Source organism: Miniopterus natalensis, chromosome 13, assembly GCF_054644295.1.
Source record: "Miniopterus natalensis isolate mMinNat1 chromosome 13, mMinNat1.hap1, whole genome shotgun sequence".
Lineage (NCBI taxonomy): Eukaryota > Metazoa > Chordata > Mammalia > Chiroptera > Miniopteridae > Miniopterus > Miniopterus natalensis.
In genome coordinates this window covers 412,541-433,228 of record NC_142093.1, presented here as the reverse complement: position 1 = coordinate 433,228, position 20,688 = coordinate 412,541, and the positions used below count along the sequence as shown (strand labels likewise).

At 61.0% G+C, this 20,688-nt stretch overlaps 1 protein-coding gene across 2 annotated transcripts in view; it reads left to right on the top strand.

Moving 5' to 3' along the window:
• Positions 1 to 3,820: 3,820 nt before the first annotated feature.
• The window catches only part of PXDN (peroxidasin), a 51,852-nt gene continuing 34,984 nt past the window's right edge, over positions 3,821 to 20,688 (top strand). For both annotated transcript variants that reach the window (XM_087823310.1, XM_087823309.1), the window contains exon 1: positions 3,821 to 4,011. In XM_087823310.1, the coding sequence (XP_087679436.1) occupies positions 3,821 to 4,011 (191 nt within the window). The remainder of the gene's footprint in view (positions 4,012 to 20,688) is intronic.

Here is a 20,688-nt window from a genome sequence, read left to right as displayed (position 1 = left end):
CCCGGGTGCGGCTCAGCCACTTACATGCCATCCGTCGCCGCCTCGCCAAAATACTTCCCAGAATCCCACGCAGTGTGGATTCAAAAATGTCCTTAAACACTTTAGGCTTCTCTGATGCAAAGTATGAATGATCAGCCACGGCCGCGCTTTTTACGTTATTTCATTCCTGCAGGACAAAGGGCGAATCCCCCCCGCGTGCTGAATGCAGACATCCCTGTGTCTGGGTTTGGACCTGAGCTGGCTCCCTCTCAACGGGCACAGTGTACGTGTCTCAGCCCGACCTGAGCGCTAACCTCTGACCTCTGGCCCTCCCGAGTGGTGGCCTCCGCCCTTCGCCCTCACCACCCACCTTCCCGCCTCACAGCCTTGCTCACGTGCTCTTGCAAGCTGTCCCGAGGCCTGGCTGCCTCAGAGCGAGACAGCCCCGGACGGTGGGTTCGGATGTGCCCGCGAGAAACCTGAGAGCAGAGGGCCGGGGGCCGCCGGGTGAGGGCCCTGAATTCCAGCTTGGAGCAGCTACGGTGATGGTGGCGTGAGGCTCTGCTTCTGAGGAAAACACTGAGCTAAGGCCGCCCCTGCCCTTCCTTGCAGCCTGTCCAGGACACTGGCCTCCAAACGGTGAGTTCCCAGGCCCCCCCGCTCCTGCTGGGCAGTCACCTGTCTTGTCTGGACGGGGGCTGGGTTCCTCCCCCATTCCTGCCTTCTGCCTTCCAGGGCCTTGGCGGGGTGGGAAGGCTCTGGGGGCATCCTGGACCTGCCCTGGTCCTTCCAGGTCCCCTTCACCCTGCCCACCTCTGGGTGCCTTCCCCATGGGGCCCAGCAGCTGTCTTGGGTTCAACCCCTCACCCTGCTCACTAAATTTTAGATATTTGAGGTGACAGCAACCAGGCTCCCTCGCAGGCACTTTCTGTGCTTGGTCCGGCAGGAGCCCAGAGGCGGGCGAGCCCTCTGACCCGACTCCAGGCCACGGATCCAGAGTTTACCTCCACCCTGCTCGTCCACTGGTCCCCGGAACCACGCCCTTCCTGAGCTCCGAATGCCACCTCTTCTGCAGATAGGGTGGTTGTAGGTGGAATTAGTCAAGTTAGGACGAGGTCGTTAGGATGGGCTTGAAGCCAATTACGGTCAGAAGCAGAGAAAACCCCGCGTTGGAACAGACACAGGAAGCGCCCTGTGACCAGGGAGGCAGAAGTCAGAGTGACAAGGCTGCTGAGGGGCACCAGGGACCCAGCGTCACCAGAAGCAGAGAGAGGCCTGGGACCCCCTGAACCTCTGAGCCTCCAGAAGGAGCCGACCCCATGGCACCTGGATCTCGGATTTCTGGTCTCCAGGCCACGGAGAACAGCTTCTGAGGTCTGTCCCCTCAGCAGAGCCCAACAGACTGGGGGTTCTTGGGCCTGAGGCACCAGCTGAGCAGGGGGACCTGGCCACCCGCCCACACCCAGCAGCTCTGCAGCCTGACCGTGGACCTGTTCAGCCCAGGCGAGGGCCGGTAGACTGTCCTCTCCAGCTGTGAGCTGTGCTGGGGGCGTAGGTTCCGGCATTTCTAGGCGCAGCCCCTGGAGCCCAGGCAATTCCCCAGCCTGCCAGCTGCACCAGTGGGGGTGCAGCAGCCCAGTAAGGTTGGGGGGTCCCCACCAGTGGCCACATGTAAAGCGCAGGCCAGCACCAGGCACCTGGTGACGGAGCTGCTTCCCCTCCCTCCCCCTCCCCAGTTAGATGCAAGTCCTTGGGCAAGTTACTCGGATGGTCCGAGCTTTGGTTTTCCATCTGTAAAATGGGGCTCAGGTACTAAACACGGGCGCACGGGCCTCGCGGGTTTGCACTGGTCACCGTGGTTCCTGCAAGTTCCCAGGCCCCGCCTGACCCGCAGCGACAGTCCTGGCAGAAAGTGGGTCGCGGTGCAGGCGCCTTTCGCTCGCTAACCTGGGCTCCTCTGGTGATGGAACCGACTGAACGTGGTCAGGAAGCATCGACACCTGGAAGGAACGTTCCCCGGGGACAGAACAGGACGCGGGCAGGGAATCGGGTTTCGGAAGCGGTCCTGGAGGGGAAGGGGGATCGTTCACCCCGGCCCCTGGCGACAGGAGACCTCAGCGGCTTCCAGGCCCTGGGATGATTCCGGGAGTGGTCAAGATCCTGGAGGCGCGAGGCCCCCGTGGGCCGCGAGAGGGCAGCAGCGGGAAGTATGAACAAAGACCCTGCGAGCGCGTCCAGCTCGAGTGAGGGCTCATTACCGACGCGAATTCCTCCAGGCCCGAGTCATCCCCGAGTGGCCCCAACTCCCACCAGCGTTCCATCCAACGCCCTGCCCGGGGCTGTGAGCCAGTCAGGGGGCGTCAGAGACCAGCAACCACTACAGCGTGGATGGGTGGGGGGTGGAAGATGGGTGGGTGGATGGGAGGGGGGTGGGTATGGGTGATGGGTGGAGGGAAAGAAAAACGGGAGGGAGGAAGGAAGGTGGGTTCTGAGGAGCTCGCTGCAGCTGTGGGTGCTGCCGGGCCTAGAATCTTGGGGCAGCCAGCAGACTAGAGACTCAAGCAGGCGTTGAGCTGCTGTCTTGAGGCAGAATCTCTTCTCCGGGACTTTCACTCTTAAGACCTTAAACTGACCGGCTGAGCCCACCCACGGGATAGGTGGTCGTCTTCTTTATTTACAGTCTGGGACTGTGGAGTGAACCAGTGTCGATCTCGTCTACAAGACGCCTCCTGCGTGATGCCTAGAGGGGTGTTTGCTCAGTCCCTGGGTGCACGGCCCAAAATCAGAGTCACAGCAGGTCGGGGTGGCAGCTGAACTGGAAAGAGAAGCTCACCCCCTGCCCAGAGAGCGCTGCCTCCTGGGGGGCACTGGGCTGAGGGTGTCCCCACTTAGAATGGAGGGTCCCGAGGTGTCAGGACAGGGAGGTCACTGGGTCAGGGCTGTGACATTTCTGTCTTCAGTTCAGAGGATGGGCCGGTGGCCTCAGAAACAGGTGTGAAGGGTGGGTGCGGGCGGCCAGCACCCTGGCCCCTCCACAGCGGCCGGGGGACCTCGGGTGGCTCCGCACCGGCCCCGCTGTGGTGGCTGGAGGTTTGCTTCTGTCCACAGGGCCCCGAGCGTCCACTGAGGTCTCTGCGCCCCCAGCAGTGCCCTGGGGCCCGCGGGGCAGGAGGTGGGCGCTTAACAGGCTCAGGTCTCAGGGGGGTGGGTGCCTGGCTGCCTGGGGGGGGGGGAGACAGAGAGAGAGACAGAGACGGAGAGGGAGACAGAGACACAGAGAGACACAGAGAGACACAGGGAGACAGGGAGATACAGAGACAGGGAGGGGGACACAGAGAGAGGGACAGACAGAGACACAGACGGGGAGGGACACAGAGACACAGGGAGACACAGAGACAGGGAGGGGGACACACACGTGGGGACCGAGGCGGAGCGGGCGCAGCCGGGGCCCTAAAATGTTTCCTAAACGACAGAAGTCCCCGCACACGCGTGGGCCCCGCGCCGGCTCCCGGGGGGACCGGGACCGAGCCGCACCTGGGGCCCCGCCGGCGGGCTCCGCGGGGGGCGCGCGGGGGGCGGTCCGGGCCGAGGTCCCCGCGCCCCGCCCCGCCCCGCCGGGGGAGGGGAGGGGAGGGGAGGGGAGGGGAGGGGAGGGGAGGGGAGGGGAGGGGAGGGGAGGGGAGGGGAGGGGAGGGGAGGGGAGGGGAGGGGAGGGGAGGGGAGGGGAGGGGAGGGCGGGGCCCCGCGCATGTGCGCCCCGGCGCCCCCCGCCCCCCGCGCCGGGACGTGGGCCGCGCGGCTCAGGGTGCGGCGGCGGAGGGCCGGCTCCAGCGTCCGAGCCATGGCCGAGCGCCCCGCGCGCCGCTGGCTGCTGGCGCTGCTGCTGTGCTGCGCCTGGGGCGCGCCGGGCGCGGGGGCGCAGAGGCCGGGCGCGGGGTGCCCCAGCCGCTGCTTGTGCTTCCGCAGCACCGTGCGCTGCATGCATCTGCTGCTGGAGGCCGTGCCCGCCGTGGCGCCGCAGACGGCCATCCTGTGAGTGCGGCGGGGGCGGGCGCTTTGTCCGGCCGGGCGGGCGCGGCCCGGGCCGCCTTTGTTCGGAGCGCGGAGTCCCGCTGGCGGGGTCGGCCGGCCCGCTGCCCCGCGCCCCCTTTCCCTCCCGCTCCCCGCGCCCCCCGCTCCCCGCGCCCCCTTTCCCTCCCGCTCCCCGCGCCCCCTTTCCCTCCCGCTCCCCGCGCCCCCTTTCCCTCCCGCTCCCCGCGCCCCTCCTGCGGGACCCTCCCTCTGGGACCCTCGGTCTTCGGGCCCCGCGCGCCTGGGCCCCGCATCCGGCCGCGCCTCCCGGACCCCGGCCCGGCCCGGCGCGGGGCTCCCCGGCTTTCCCTGCGCCCAGGGCGCGCGGGGCGGGCTCCGGGAGGGGCCGCGGGGCTGGGCGGCGGGTGTCCGCCGGGCGTTGCGATCGCGCGTGGGCCCCAGGTCCCGGGCGCGGGACGCGCTGCCCCCTGGATGCCGCGAGCAGCTTCCACGCGCTCGGCCGAGCGCAGGCCGCGGACCCCCGGAGCTGAGACGTGGGGCGCGCGGGGCGGCGGCCGGTCGCGGTGAGTCAGTGGAAACACGGGCCCCGGAGCCGTCTCCACGTCTGGCCCGGGTCTGGCGTGCGCGCTGCGCTCCGCCCTCGGCCTCAGTTGCTTTTTAAAAAGAAAAACCGTGTAAAACGTGAGCGTCGCGGCCCCAGGACCGGGCCTCCGCCGCCCGACCTGTGGGTCCAACAGCCGCGGGGGGTCGGCGCGTGGCCGGGGCGGCGCGGGGTCCCCCCGACGGGCGAGGGGCGCCCGGGGCCGCGTCCCAGCGCATCTCCCGGCCCCGGAACCGCCCGCCCCGTGGACGCCCGGCCGGTGGACCGAGCCCCGGTTCTGCCGGGGGCGCCCCCAGGACCCGGCCCAGGCGCAGAGGTGCCGGTGCCGGGCCGCAGGTCGGGGAGGAGACGGCCCAGTGGGCGCACCCGGGAGCCGGGAGTGGGGGCCACAGACCGGGCCTGGGGGTCCCGTCGGCGGGGACACAGTCCCTTTGTAAGTGCCACTCATACAGAAATAACTCATTTTCAGCTTTTGTCCCAGGCCTCTGCTCTCACGAAACACTATTATTTTTTATTAAAAGTTATTTGGTAGAAATTGGGAACTTGGTTCCGAAGCTCGGGGGTCCATCCAGCCGTGGACTCCCCCGTAGCTTTCACCCCCGCCCCACCCCAAGCCCATGAAGTCGAACCAGAATCCGTGGAAAGTCCCAGTGCCTCGGGGGTGATACTGGGTGGTTTGAATCCAAGGTTGGGCTTCTGAAAGTACTGGCCTGAGACCACCTGTGACCCCGGTTTGGGTGACCCCGCAGTTCAGGCCGCCTGGAAAGGAGGAAGGGATGCCCTGGGACCCGCTGGCCTCAGGCTGGGGCTTTGCGGCCCCCCCCCCCCCAGGCACCTTCAGTGCCAAGTCCTGTTCACTCCGCTCAGAAGCTCCTACTTCAACACAGAAGTTAGTCACCATAATAATGGAAAGCTGATGTTAAAGGGCAGTTTTACTCGGCCCCTCCTGCCCCCCTCTTCCGTCCTGCTTGGGGTCCTGGGCCCCTGCACGCCCCCTTGCCCTCCTCCCCAGCCGCTTTCCTTCCCTGTGGCCTCCCCTGTGAGGTCATGGGAGTTACCTCTGCAAAACTGACACCCGTCCCGTGGTCCAGGTCAGTCTGAAGCCCCTGGCTTATCCCAGACTGCCGTCCGCGGGACAGAAAACCCTGGTGCTGGAGGGCCTGGGGTGTGGACGGGCGGCCAGGCAGGTGACGCTGCAGAGCAACCCTGTGCTGGCCCAAGCGGCAGGGGCTAGGGGCAGGCGTCGTGTCCCGTCCCCCCAGCCACCATCTGCCCGCCGGATACACAGCTGCTCCCGCCCCTAATTTTCCCGTCACCTCGGAGTGTTTGTGGCTGTGCCCTGTGTGGTTCCTGCCTCGGGGGTCACCTGGTTAGGTGGGGTCCAGAGAGGGAGGGGTAATGAGGACCCGCCGCCGGTGGGCCACCCTGTGGGCCGCAGGAGGCGGGCACAGTGGGCTCGGGACCCCCCGCCCGCGCCTCTGGGCGAGTGGACGCCTGTCCGTAGGCCCATGTTCACACAGGTAGGAGGTCCCTGCGTCCCCCCTTTGTCCCCTGGAGACCAGTCCCCTGAGGCCCAGCTCCCTCTTCGCCAGCCTCCTTTGGGGACCCCTCGGCACCCAGCCTCGGGAGACCCTGATTCCCGCTACAGGTGGGCCGAGGTGGGAACCACCCTGGCCGGCGGGCGGTGGAGGGAGCTGTGTGCTGGGAGGGCCTCACCCCCTCCTGCCTCTCGAGGCCACTCCCCGATCCCAGGCTGGCCTCTGCTTGGGCAGCAGGTTCACAGGGTCAGTGGACGTGAAGGCCCCGTGTCCCCGGCTCTGCCGGACACGCGTGCGTGAGGGAGGGGACAGTGGTCTGTAAGTTGGAGCCTTTGGCTTGACTAAAACAAATTCCCATTTCACTCTAAATTCGCTGCTATGATGAAGTCAAATGTGTGTTATCACAGCTCCACAGTGTTTGAAAAGTACCCGAAGAATATTTTAAATGTGCGGGTGTTGGTACAGCAACACCCCCCACCCTCATTCCCGGGCCTGCGTTCCGTGGTTTCGGGTGCCCACGGTCTCGGTCCACGGCCAGCTCGGTCCGAAAATCCAAATGGAAAATCCCAGAAATAAACAGTTTGTAAGTTTTGAGTTGCAGGCTGTCCTGAGTCTCCTGACGAAACCTCACTCTGCCTCGTCCCTGGGAACCTGACTCGCCCTCTGTCCGGCGTCTCCCCGGGGCACACTCCCCGCCCGTTAGTCACCGAGTAGCCGTCAGCTGTGGGGTCAGCTGTCTCTACGTGGCAGTGCTTGTGTTCATGTCACCCTCATTTTACTATTAGTTACTCATCTCCCTCGCACCTGATTTATAAACGATCACAGGTGTGTATGTAGAGAAACAGCACAGGGTTCGGTCCTAGGGGTGGCTTCAGGCACCCACGGGGGGTCTTGGACGTGGCCCCTGTGGATAAGGGGCTGCTGGGATTGATCTTCACGGAGCGACGGACCGAGTGTTTCCTGCCACCGCCCGGTGCGGCGGGCGGGGCTCGCAGCCGGCTTTCAGGTGCCAGCCGTGCTGGGCTCAGGCAGTGTGTTCCCAAGACGCCGTGCGACGTCACCCTCAGGGAGCGGGCTCTGGGTGGCGAGACCCACCGTGGTGCTGCTTGAAAATGCGTGTTTGGAGAGTTAGAAACTCGGCGGTTTAGCTGCGTTTCACACGAGAGCTCCCGCCCTCCTTTGCGGGTTTAGTGAGTCCAGGGAGTGGCTGTGGCGGGAAAGCATCTCAGTCCCTGTGGGTCTGAATCACGGCGCTTCATCCAGGGCCCACCCGCTGCCTCCGAAGACTGGGGGTTGATGCGTCGCTCAGCTTCCTTCCCTGCTCGGTTCTGTGACTCGGTTTCCCTGCGTATTGAGGACGGGCCCCTGGAGCGTCTGGGTGCACACGCGGGAGGGCGGGTCTCCCCGCCAGGCCTGGGCCGCCTCGGGGGCCAGGACGGCTGCTGGGGGGGGGGGGCAGGCAGGGGCTCGAGGCGCCTGACCTGCGGGAGGAAGCGGGATTTTATTATGAAAAGTGGGTATTGGGCAGACTGGACAAGGTTCAGCATCGGAAATGTCAACACAAACAGTGACGGATTCCAGTCTCCAGAGCCGATGTCCTCATCGGCCTGAAACTGGGTGAGAGTTGGCCGTTGGGTTGGACAGGCCCTGTGTCCAGCGGCTGAGTGGGAGGTTTTACCGCTGTGACTGGGAGGTGCCCTCGACAACAGGAAGGACTCGAAACAGAGGCCACAAGGCACGTGTGGGGCCAGTGGGGTCCCCGGCACTGACCGCTGCTGGGAACCAGGGCTGGGCACTGGGGACCCCGGGCCCTCGTCTCCCACTTACTTGGGGACTTGGAGAGACCCCTGGGCTTCTCTGGCCTTCAGAGCCCAGCACTCAGGTCTCCTGAACTTAGTCCAGGGTTAAACAGGCCACTTTGGGGTGCACATGAAGATGAGATGTATTTATAAAAATACCTTTATTGGTAAATTTGATTTAAAAGCAGTTAAACTTTGCTGAATTGGGTGCCTCGGTCCTGAGGACATTGCATGTCTCACCCGTGTCCTCTGCCTGGGCCGGTCGCCTCGGGGTCTTGAATGCGGGTGAGTCCTGAGCCCTGGGAGCCGCACCCCCATCCCCGCTTGGCGTGTGTCTGTGGTGACACTTCGCTGGTGTTGAAAATAATACCGTGGAGCTGCTCTCAGTGCCGGTGTCAGAACCAGTGGGTCTTACCCGAGGCCCGTCTATTGGGAACTGATATCATCCACAACTTGAAATCTTTCTTGAAACTAATTTTGAAAAATAGGAACGCTTTTCCTCCCTAGTCACCGGCTTCTCTTCAGGTGCCGCGAACGACGTAGCCGATCCAGAGGGACCTCAGGTCAGCAGTCGGCCCGCGCAGGTCGGAGCGGCCGCCCGTTAGTGAGGCGGCGGCTGCCTGGCGGGTTACACACCTTGCTGACAGGTCACGAGTACAGACGTGTCTCCATGTCCAAGTGTTGCTGACGGGTCACGAGATAACTCTTGTCTGCACTTATGTTAATTAATTTTAAACACCTCGCTGGACTGGTCACGACTGAAAAGTAGCCAGCCGCACGGGCGAGTTTTGACTAAAAATAGCCGGTCAGCAAGGTGTGAAGTCTCGGGTCCCTTTTTCTAGCTCCGACACGGGTCTGGGCCAGCTGTCCTCCTAATTGATCAGTTTATTGTGGATGTTATTGCCCCTCCCCTTGATTTCTCAGCACCCTGAGGGGCAGAGAAATGGGAGGCACTCACCCCCCCAGAACTCACCCAGAGATCTTGGGTGAAGGACGGTCAGCCCGCCCTCCGTGTCCCCCGGATGCTCCTTGTCTTCCCTTGTAGGACACTTGAGACCGGGTGTCCCCGAGCTGATTGCCCACCGATTGCATGTGGGAGACAGGACCACACCCTGTCCAGGCCGCCAGCCCTCGGAGTGCTCAGCGCAGGGGCTGGTCCCAGTGGTCACCCGTCCGGCACCCGCGCTGGGAACCCGGGGTCACCTCTGCTTCTGCAGCGAGCTCTGCAGGACCAGCTACGCAGCCAGCTGTCCCCTGTTCTGACCTTTGTCTGCATGAATTTCCTTTTAGGGGAAAAAAAGCCTCACCAAGGCACAGTTAACGCTGGACAGGTGCACAGACCCATCTTGTGCTCCGTGGTATGTTGTGACGTGTGTCCGGTGGAGACTTTGCCACCGTCAAGGGAATGAGCCACCTCACCCCAGGCCCGGCCCGGAGATCACTGCCCCCTCCCTGGGCTCGGCCTTCGCTCTCCATCTGGAATGTCTTTGTCTGGTTTTGGCAAATCAGGGGACGTCTTACCTCCCAGACCGAGTTGAGGAGCAAGTCTTGGAAGAGTCTGGGTCCGGCTCCTCCCCGAGTGTCTGGTGGGGCTTCCCGGCGAAGCCTCCTGGGCTTGGGCCCGTCTCTGTGGGAAGAAATTAAACTACAGTTTCAGTTTCTCGGGCGAGTGAGGGCTGTTCCCGGAGCCGTCGACCCTGAGCGCCCAGCAGACTCCCGGGAGCCTGTCCAGGTCACAGGTGGTGGGAATGTCCTCACGAGGACCCTCTTGCTCCCTGAGGCCCTGCGGCGACGTCACTGCCTCCGACCTTAGAGAGGTGCGTCTTCCCTCGTGTTTCCGCATCGGTCTGCCTGCGGGTTAGGCAGTTTTATGATCTTTGCGGAAACCCAGTGTTGGAGTCTTCTCTGTGGCTCCGTTTTGTTTTGCTGATTTCTGCTCTGATCTTATAATTTCCTTTCTTCTCTGGATTCCGTTTGCCTCCTGGTTGTCAACACACGTGCACTGGTCAGGGTTCTGCCGGACACGGCGGAGCGCGGGGTCCCCGCTCTCTGTCCCTGAGAGCGTCCGGCGTCCGTCTCTGTCCTGAGGGCTCCGGCCCCTCGGTCTCCCTGGACGCCCAGCCTCCTCCCGGCTGCGACGGGGCAGCCGTGTGCTCAGCTCACCCCACTCGTTTCAGTCTCAGGGACCCTGTGAGCCGTTGGCTGATGGGCAGGGTCTTGAAAACACGGTTTTGTGCATTTTGCCAGCTTCTTAGTTATTTCAGGTAGAAGAGAAACTTATTCCCTCTTGTTCGGAAGCCGTAGTCCCCCCTCATGTTTTGGGAGTGATTTTTCATTTTCACCCGAGGACACGTCCTTGTTGACTTTAGAGAGAGAGGGAGAGAGAGAGACATGGATCTGTTGCCTCCCACACGCCCTGACCAGAAATCGAACCATGAACCGTTTTGGTATGTGGGGCGACACTCCAACCATCTGAGCCACCCCGGCCAGGGAGGGAGGTAATTTTTAAAAGCTTTTTAAATTCTTCCAAACAGAGTGTGGTAAAAAGTAAGTAACAGTTAGAACAAAGTGAGCCCGAGCTCACCTGGCTAAGTCTAGGTTAAAAGGAATGAAGAAGGCGTCACCTCGCCTCCCGCCTGCCAGCGGAAACTGTCAGGAAAAGTAACTGCAGCTGCTGCTGTTTCAAATGGCCGCACAGTCCAGGGGTTGGGACGACCAGAGTCCCTGCCAGGCTCACGCAGGACGTGACCTGAGCTCTGGAGGGGCCACTGCCACTGGGTTCTGCTCTTACCCGGTCGGGGCCCCGAAGGTGCCTGATTGTGGCTGGTCTGCGGGGAGAGGCCGAGCCCCTTCGTCTGCACGTGGTCTGTGGCTGCCTTCCAGCCACAAAGGCAGCGCTGGGCAGTTGTGAGAAGCCAGATATTCACCATCTGGCTCTGGAAGAAGACGTTTGCGGAGACTGTGGCTCCTGTGGCCTGGGGCTCCTGTGGCTCGGTGCCTCCTGCGGCTTGGTGGCTCCTGTGGCTCGGTGGCTTATGTGGCTCGGTGGCTCATGTGGCCCGGGGCTCGGTGGCTCATGTGGCTCAGTGGCTCCTGTAGCCCTCAGCCCCTGCCCTCCTGCTGTCACAAGAGGCTTGGAGTGGGAGAGGGAGTGAGCTGGAGAAGGCTCAGTGCTCTAACCCCTGGGGTGACCAGGTGCTTCTGTTGCTCACAGGGCCTGGTGGCCTTGGTCACCTGTCCCCTCCTGCACACAGGGGCTCGGGGGACATGCTTCCCTGATGCACACCCTATCAAGTTACGCCCCCTTGGAGCCTCATTTCTCATCTGTGGGGCACTTTAGGGAACAAGGAAGACATACCGGGGAGTCTCCTCCCCTGGGCCTGGCGCAGTAGCTGCTGTGACAGTGGAAGCTATAGTTTTGTCTTCTGACCTGGGCTTACTGAATCCTGCAGGTGGAGGTGTGGGCTGCGCAGAGATGGAGAGATGAGCGAGGCTGTGGGGCTCGGAGGGCTGCAGGGCGCAGTGGGCTGCGGGTTTGGAGGGCTGGGGGTCCCGGTGCTGGGGGTCCCGGTGCAGGGCCTCCATGAGCTCACCGGGTGCGGCTGTTCCCTACTCTGTGCACTGCCGGTGATTGCAGCAGATACTTGTGATGTAAACAGGAAACACCACTAAGCAGAGTTTTCAATGCCGTTTAGATGCGTAGTTTCCCTGGCAGACCAAACCCAAACATTTAGGAAGCATCTGACTGTCCCTCTGACGTCCCGGGGCCCAGGGGATGCCCCGGAGCGTGCGTTCTGTCCCCTTCCCAGCTTGTCTAGAACGTTGTTCCCGCACCGACCGGGTGTTCATTATTAAGGACAGTGGATCGGAAGCTCAGGGTCCCTCGAGTGAGTGGCCTGACCTTGGTAGAGGTGGGGGCACAGTGGGAGCTCGTAGGTTAGTATTTTCTTTCTGTGCAGAAAACCGTCACAGCCCTTCCCGCGGAAGCGTGTGGAAGGAGCGTGAGAGCGCGAGCGTGTTTCTCGAGGAAGGGGCTGTGGCTCACGGGAGTTCGCATCAGATCTGCTTTTCCTCGGGAAGCTTCCCGTAGGGAGAGAAAACCCTGATTAGCCCTTTGCTTCCTTCGGAGAAGCAGTTAAACGTTTAAAAATAGCAGTTAAGTGGAGACAGTTAGTCATCACTGTTACTTTATTCAGACGTGGGGATGCTGCAGCGGCCTGGCAACAGGAAACCAAATATCAGTCTTGAGCATTTGTTTTCTTGTTTCTTTGTTGCATAATTTTCTTAGGTCAGTGCCTGTGTCACCCCATCTATTCACCCGTCCACCCTTGAATTTGGCCACCACCCACTCACTCACCCGTCCATTCATCCGCCCACCCACCCAGCTGTCCATCCAGCCTACCGTTTGCCCACCTGTCTGTCCGTCCATCACCTCTCCACTCATCTGTTTGTTCATCTGTCCATTCATCTGCCACCTGTCATCCCTCCCTCATTCCTGGGATCCTTGTTGCAAGTGGACCCCCGGAGCCGCTGGACGGCAGACTTGTTGCCGGGAACCTCGCCGCCCGGGGCCAGGCCCTGAGGCGCGCACGCCCTGCCGTGTGGGTGGACCGGTGAGGGCAGTGTGCCTGGGTCCTGGCACCTCGGTCCCTGCCGCCCAGTTCCCGGCAGATCTGTGTTTTCCCTCCTCGCAGGAGTGGGGCTGGGAGCCTGGCTGGAGGGTTGGAGCAAAGAAGAAACTCCTCCCGGACACCAGGCCTGTCTTTCCCCAAACTCAGAAGGCACCCGCTTTAGAGTCTAATGTCCCCTTATTTCCCTTAGTCTCAGAGAAGCCTTTTGTTATTTTTCTGCGGTTTCTCAGAACTCCGTGTCCACCAGGCTTTTCCCCTGGTTCCTGAGAGAATGAACCCCACAGAAAATGCCCTGAGCGATTGTCTCCTCCGGGGATCCTGCCCGGCACCTGGTGGTAACCTGGTCCTTACGCACAACGGGCGCCGCGCGCGTTAGGGTTCCTCGTTGCCTCCTTGGGGGGCTGTGCGACCACAGCGTCCGGGCAGAGACGAGGGTTCCAGCATCCCAGCCTCAGAGCTCGGGGACGGCAGGCGAATTGAAGTAAGTCCACGTAGAAAACCCGCGCGAGGGACCGCCTCGGCCGAGGCCAGCTTCGTTCTCTTTGCAAGGCCCGTGTTCTCGCCCTCAGAGGCCTTCCCAACAAGCCTGCCCAGACACAGCCCTTGTGAAATGTCTTTGAGTTGGTGGACGCAAAGGAGCCCCGTGCTAACCTGACGAGCTCAGGGAGGGCCTGCCAGGGCCTTGCAAACTCAAGAGACCTAAAGTAGCCACAGAGGATGGTCTGAAATGAAAACTTTTTAACTAAAAGCAGTTTATGGTGGGCGGTCAAGCCCTAGGCTAGAACCTTCCCTGACAAAGGCCCACCTTTACCTGAACTGAGCCTGTCTGTTGTGTTTTGCATCTGAGATAACACACCTTTGGAATGTCAGGGAAACGCCCCTTTTCCAGACCCCTCTGGGCACAACCAGCGCACCTTGTGGGGACCACAAACCCTCTCATCTTAGTGTCGCCTTGTTAACTGTTGACTGTTAACTATCCTGTACCCACCTACCTGCGTCTATCACTGTTCTCATCAATCCCAGAGCCCCCTCCCCCCCCCACCCCGCTTTCTCCCACCTCCCTAATTTATCACCAGTGGTTTTCCTGTCACCCACACACGGCACCTCTTTTTATTCTAATATATAAAACAAGGTGCAAATCTGCCATCTCCGGAGCATCATCTCGATCCGTTGAGATTCTGCCAGTTATCAGTTTGGCTCAAATAAACTCACAGAAATTCTTCACAGGTTTGAATGTCTCTTATGTTGACAAGTTTATGGCCTGTGACACCCTCTCTCCTGTGGTATTTTCTGGCTGATGAGAGTATCTCATTTAGCGCTTTACGAGCGCGTCTCAGCACTGACGCTCGGCCCCCTTTCTCTTCCTGAAAGACAAGGTCTGTGTGTGTCGGGGGCCCCGAGGCCAACGCTCAGAGCCTCTTGGGTGGACAATAACTATTTCGTATCAGCACTTATTGATTCTGTTTTATGATCCGTTTCCTCACTGGAGGTAATTAAACACAAGTAGCCTTACTCAAGGCCTTTCGAAAAACTACAAGCAAAAATCAGTCTGTTTTGGTCGAGCCTGGGATCAGTCCGTGGGCTTGGTTGGTGCTGTGGATATGTGGCTACCCGCCCGAGGCTAAGCTTTGGCTGCCTGCCCAGTGGGAGAACATGATTTATCCATTTATTTTGCTGAACTCAAGAGCATGCTCTGCCCCTCTCTGCGGGAACAACCTCGGTTAACCCATTCAGTTCAAATTACAATATGCATTGTGCCAACTGGTCTACATCCCAGAATCCTGGGCAGATGTCTGGGATGGTTAATTTAACCTGTCGCTTTGGCAGGGCCACAGTACCCAGGTGTTTGGTCCATTATTGCAGAGGTTTCTGAGATGGTGTTTTGGGGTGAGATTAACGTTAAAGTCAGTAGCCTTTGAGTAAAGCAGGTGACCATCCACGGGGTAGGTGGGCCTCGTCCAATCAGTTGAAGGGCGTAGAAAAATACTGACCGTCCCGAGCAGGAAGAATTCTGCCTTCGGACACCTTCAGGCCCTGACGGCAACTCTTCCCTGGGCCTTCCGGCTGCAGCCCCACCCTGCAGATTCTGGGCTTTCTGCCTCCACAGTCACGTTAGCCAGTCCATGAAAGAAATCGTCAATCCATCAGTATCTGTCTCTCTTTCTCCCTCCCTCCTCTCCAGTCCTGCTTCTGTTTCTCCAGGGGCCCTGACTGCTGTGTCCCCACTGACTCTCATGTGACCTGGTTGGATCTGGGTGGGCACCTGACCAAGGACAGCCGGTCCGCGTGCTGGCCAGTTCCTCATGGTCAGGACAGAGCTCTGTCTGCAGAACTGGAACCAGGAAAGAGTCAGGGAATGAGCACCAGCCGCGGGAGCCAGAGGCAGCAGGCTCGGCTGTGGAAGGCGCCTCCCTCTAGGGGCGCATCCCCTCACGAGCGTGGCCTCACTGACCCCCCGACGTACCAGCCTGGAGGGGTCACGGTCCGTGTACCGCGTGTGGAGCGTGTACAGTGCTGTTGAGTGTGTACAATGTGTGGGGAGGGAACCTTAACCAGAACTGCCCGATGGACCCTCCTGTGGGGATTCAGAGAGCCCAGGACCCCCTGTCCTGCACCCTGCAGCCCCCTCCTGCCCCAGGGCGGCCCCTCCGCACACCCTCTGTGCTCACCATGCTCCTCACAGGCGGCCCCCCGGGTTTGGGCTCTAGGGGAATAAAGACGAGGTGCTGACTTCTGGGCTCGGCATGGAGCCAGGTGACCTGAAGGTCGGAGGTGTGGGGGTGCTGGACATAACTGAGCCCAAGGGTCCAGGCCTCGGCCATTTGCAGGTGTTTATGGATAGAAGTGGGGTCATTATTTAATTTGGACTTGGAAGGATGAGCTGATTTTGGTTTGTTGGGTGTGGGAGAGCCACCTGCCAGCTGTGAGAACCACACAGTTGACTCCGGCGGTGGGAACGGGGCGGGGGGGGGGTTATGTTTGGCCGAGCAGCTGCCGGTGGGGCGCTGAGGGGGCGGGAAGGCTGGAGAGTGGCCTTGGCAGAGGCCTGGGGTCTGTGGGAGGAACCCTCAAGTGCAGGAGAGCAGAAACTCGGGTGAGCGTTAGGTCTGGGGACTTATTTGCAGACACAAGGTGGACGCCTGGGGTGTGGGTGACAGTCCCTTGCTGATGGGTGTGAACAGCAGGAGGTGTGAAGTGAGCACCCAGGAGCCAGCCCTGTGAGCACGCGTGTGAGCACATGTGTGAGCACGCGTGTGGGCAGGGAGGGAGCCGGCGGAGAAAGGGCGGCTGGGCCTGGTCGTGAGAGACGTGAGTTGATTCTACAGAAGGGCGTCTGATCTCGTCCTCGGCTTTTAAAGCAGCCACACTAATGGACGAGCACGTGAATCACAAACAGCGTTGACCTTGAACACCAGGACTGCGCGTCAGGCTGCTAAGCTATTTTCTTTCACTGTAAAGAAAAGCAGCTTTTTATTACTTTTATCTAAAGATTGTTTTTCAGTTTTGTGGCTTTAGTTTTCATTTAGCTAAAGACAGGAACACCTTCCCAAGATGACCACATGTAGATCTAAAAATTTAACGTGTTAATATCATCTGATATCCCGCCAAAGCCTCACCTTCCCCAGCCCTCCTTTGTCCGTGTGCGTGTGCACCCAGGTGTGTGCCTGTGGGACCGATAAGAGTTGGCTTGAGTCAGGATCTGTAGGATTTTAAAATCTGCTCTCTCCCTATTTTATTTTATTTATTAAAAATAACATCATGTATTCTATAGGGTTTCTCGTTTTTGGATTCGGGTGCCGTCCTCTGTGTGATGTCGGCCTCTCTCTCATTTCTGGCCTGAGATCCAGGGGAGTCGGCTTTGTGGGTGGTGCCCTGCGCCCTGGATTGCGGGGCCGCCGTGGCCGTGGTTCCCTTTGTGGGGATGTTCTGACTGACTCTTTGACCCCCCCTTCATGAGGGCCCCTGCCAGCCTTTGGACACATGCCTAGGTCACTGCTGGTCACTTTGGGTCAGCCTGACCTGTCCGTCCAGTTCTCCTGGAGTCCTCGTGCCTGAGACTTCCTTCTATTTAACGACTTTCCCGCATCAGCCCCATGACCGCCGCACAATTCTCAGCTTTCCACCCATTGGGTCGATTAGGTGACCGCTGTCCCGGTGTTTATCTGCAGTAGGAATTTACAGAGCCCAGGGGCGTGGTGAGGCCTTTGTTTGTGTGGGACCATTGTCTTTGGTGGTGTGGTCACTGGGCTGGAATTCCAGCGCCGAGGCCTGTGGAATGGGATGGCCGCGGGCTAACAGTGTCTGAACCAACGGGTCCCCAGGCCTCCGAACGAGAACAAAGGGGCCTTGATTCCGGCAGACAGCTGCGGAACCCGCCGTCAGACTTTCCGATGGGCAGCTGGTACCAACCTGTCGTGGGGGGAGGGCGAGGACTCCAGCCAGGCTCCCTGTCTGCCCTCCAGGCGCCTCAGCGGGGGATGCAGGAGGGAAACCTCACGCGCCGTTGTCTGGATGAGAAATTTGGAATGCTCTTGGTGTTTTAAGGGAAAGGCCGTGTTAAAATCCGATAAGCCTTTCGGTGACTGCACGCCTCCCACCAAGGTCAGCTTCGGGAGTGCTGGGTGCTGCTCTGACCACTGCTGAGGGGACTGTCAGGAGTGAGACCGGGGAAGGCAGGGTCGTGGGGACGGGGTGGCCGGTGCGGAGGAAGGAGGCCCTTTGATGGGGAGGAACCCGCGTGGCCTGCTCAGGTGTGAGGCAGTGCCCGGAGGTGTTTTTCCGCAGCCTCGGCTCAGTGCCAGGGCAGGCCCTGCCTCCACACCCTGGCTGTTTACACTGTGGCCTGTTTGGCTTCCAGGGGCTGGGGCTGGACCAAGGACTAGGGACCATCTGTGAGTTGATGAGGCCCATGGTGCCCCACACAACCTCTGTGGGCACATGCTGTGACCTTCCCGTGGAAGATGTGCTCGCCCCTGGGGGCAGCGGCACCCTGTTTTCATAACAGGAAGGTGACACACTGTTCAGCAGGAGCTCGCAGTCCTGTTTCCCATGGCTGCACCGTGGCCACAGGCCCTGGGGACTGCCCCGTGGACTCAGTTTCTAATTGGGACGAGGGCCACTGAGGGCCTCCACTGACACACTTAGTGGGAAGAGCAGGTTTCACGCACGTCCACGCCGCGGTCGCCGCTTCCTCCCTGTGTATCCCAGAGACCAGAGCGGGCCTTCTGATCCCACGCCCCGTGACTGACCCCTGCACAGAGGGCCCCTGCGACCGAGGAAAACGCATTGGGAAAAGCCGGTGGTAGGAATTCCAGCTTGCTTTTTGCCTGGAAAGCAGGAAAAGTGCTGATTTGGTTTTGGAACAGCCGTGGAAGGAGTTTTGGGTTTTCCCCAGAGGAGCCACATTCCTGAACTAACAGCTGATGTGCATTCGGGGAGGAGGGGGCGTCCCAGTGATGGTCACACGGCCTGGAACTTGGGGCCTCTGAAACTCACCGCCTATAAATAGGCGACTCCCAGGACGGGGCGAGCTCGGTGCCGCCAGCACCCAGTGGCCTCCCCCTCTGCTCCCTCGTCCAGACCCTGGGCCGGGGCCGGGTGTGGCTGGCTCCTGGTTTTATCTGGCCCTCGAGCTCTGCATGGTCCATTTTCAAATGGTTGAAAAACTCAGAAGGCGCCGTGTTTCCTGAGGGCCTAACTGTGTGAATTGCTCACTCCACTGCCACGAACAGAATTTCCCTGGAGCCCACATGCCCGCTGACCCGTCGACTGCAGAGGATCGGCTGGTGGCAGAACCCAGGGGTTGCCACGGGGACCGTGTGGCTACAGGGCCGGAGACCTCCCTCCCTGCCGGCCTCCGGGGGAAGGCTGGCTGCACCCTGCCGTGGGGGGCCGCTGCTCGGGCCTGGCGGTGCCGCTGGGGAGGGGTCTCGGTGCTAGAAGCTGCAGCAGACAGGGACCCCGCTCTGCTTGGAGGAGGCCGCCGGGGCCCCTGGTTTCACGGTGTTTAAATTCAGGAGGGGGGTCGGCAGCAGAACACCTGGCAGGTTGTATCTCAAGCACCCAGCTGCCTCTTCAGGCCCCACGGCCTTTCTTTGGGGTCTAAGGTTCTGGGTGAAGGGCACACAGCAGGGAACTCAGCCACCCCGGGGGAAGCCAAGTCCCCACGTGACCCAGAGTGGCTACTTTTTCATTTTATTTTATTGATTTCAGAGAGAGGAGGGGAGAGGGAGAGAGAAGCATCAGTGATGAGAGTCGTTGATCAGCTGCCTCCTGTGTGCCCCCCGCTGGGGATCGAGCCCCCAACCCGGGCACGTGCCCTGACAGTAATTGAACTGTGACCTCCAGGCGGACACTCAGCCGCTGCGCCACGCCGGCCGGGCCAGAGGGGCCTCACTGACCCTGGGTTCACGCAGGCCTGGGTTCCGCTCCTGGCTCTGCCCTTGCTCCTCCGGGACCCTGTCCGAGCGCCGCGTCCTCAGACAGCTCGTGAGAAAAGGCACTTGGGACACTGAGCAGAGCCCCAGCGCCCGCCTGTCTGTCTCTGTACCACCTGAGCACGGTCCCGGAGGCGCCTTTGCTGGAAGCCCCCGCGTTTCCCTGGCTCCCGCGGACGCCACCTGAGGAAGCCGTGTGCGGAGCGGGTCTGTGCCGCGTGTGGCCTCTGTTACGGGCCTGGAGCGGGAGCGGTAAAGGAGCTTCCACGGCCACTCGAAGTGCTGTGACATCCAAGAACGTTTCTACCCTGTTTTACTTACAAAGTTTCAGTCCAGTGGGGGTGGGCGGAAAAGGCAAACCCAGCGACGGGTCCTGCATCGCGAGGCTGGAGAGGCAGGGCCGGTCGTCTGCGTCGCGGTGGGCGCTGGGCCGCCTTGTGCCCTGGACGCCAGTGGCCCCATTCGTGGGAGCAGCCGTGGTTAATAATTCGTGGCTGGGAGTTGGGTCCTGGGATTGCGGCGACACCCGGAAAGACAGCCTTGGGGCTTCTTACTGTTGGCCTGTGCGTGTCCCGAGCGCTCTGCAGCCATTAGGGACCCCAGACGGCCGCTGAGCGGGGTGCAGGCCGTGTCTGATGGGGACGTCCCCTCACGAGGTGGCGTGGAGGTGCGGTGATCATCTGTCCCTTCTCTAGAGATCCCTCCCCTCCTGCGCCCGAGTCATGGTCAGCGCCAGGCCTCTGACCGAGATACGTGCTCCTCACAGTGACCCCCTGCCTTTTCCTTTGCTGAACCACGTTTTTGATTTCTTTAATTTAGTGACTTGGGTGAAGTAGGCGAGTGTGTGGCCGTTACACGTGTGGCCAGCACACCTGAGGGTTAGCCAGTCCTGACGCAGACCCGCGTCCAGAAGGACCCGGAGGAGGAGGCTGAGCCAAGACTCGCGGGGAATCCGTTGCTGCCTCCGTGGAATTCCCCAGGGAGTCCTGCTGGCCCCCCGAGGGGAGGGAGCGGCCACGCGGGGTCGCCGAGCCCCGCCGTCCACACCCCCCGAGCCTGGCGGGGGTCGTCCTTGTGAGGAGCCCCTGGCTCAGCGTCAGTCACACCTTCGCTCCCCCAGGCCCTGGCTCAGGGTGTTTCTGGGGCGAATGGTCTCGTCCTTGGTCAGGGTCTCTGCGCGGAGCCCACCTCACGGCCTCCTCGGGCGTCTCTATCTTGTGAGCCTTTGTTTTCCTTTCCCTTCCCCCTAATTCCTTGAACTGTTTCATCTGTCTTTTTTGTGTACTTGTCACCGGTCTCGTTATTTGTGAATGGAAGGAGCTGGAGATGAACCAGAAATGAGAGTAAACGTGTTGTGTGTGAAAATTCCGTGATTTCTCGCCTCCGCCCCTGGTTTCTCCGATCTACTCAGTAACATGGAATTGAGTTAAATACTCTTTTAAAAATCAGCTGTGTAAGTACAGGTTTGGGGGGAGACATTAATTAAAGCAATTCCTGTGGTTTAGTGTGGGCAGGGTCCCCGGGTCATCGTATAAATGACGGACGTTGGTAACCACGGGCTGCGAAGAGCTGTGAGCCACGTGAGACTGTGCACCCGACGGTGTAGGCACGTGGGTGGGTTTGCGAGCACGTGTCCCAGGCTGAAACCGCGCTGTTGGGACACGAGGACAG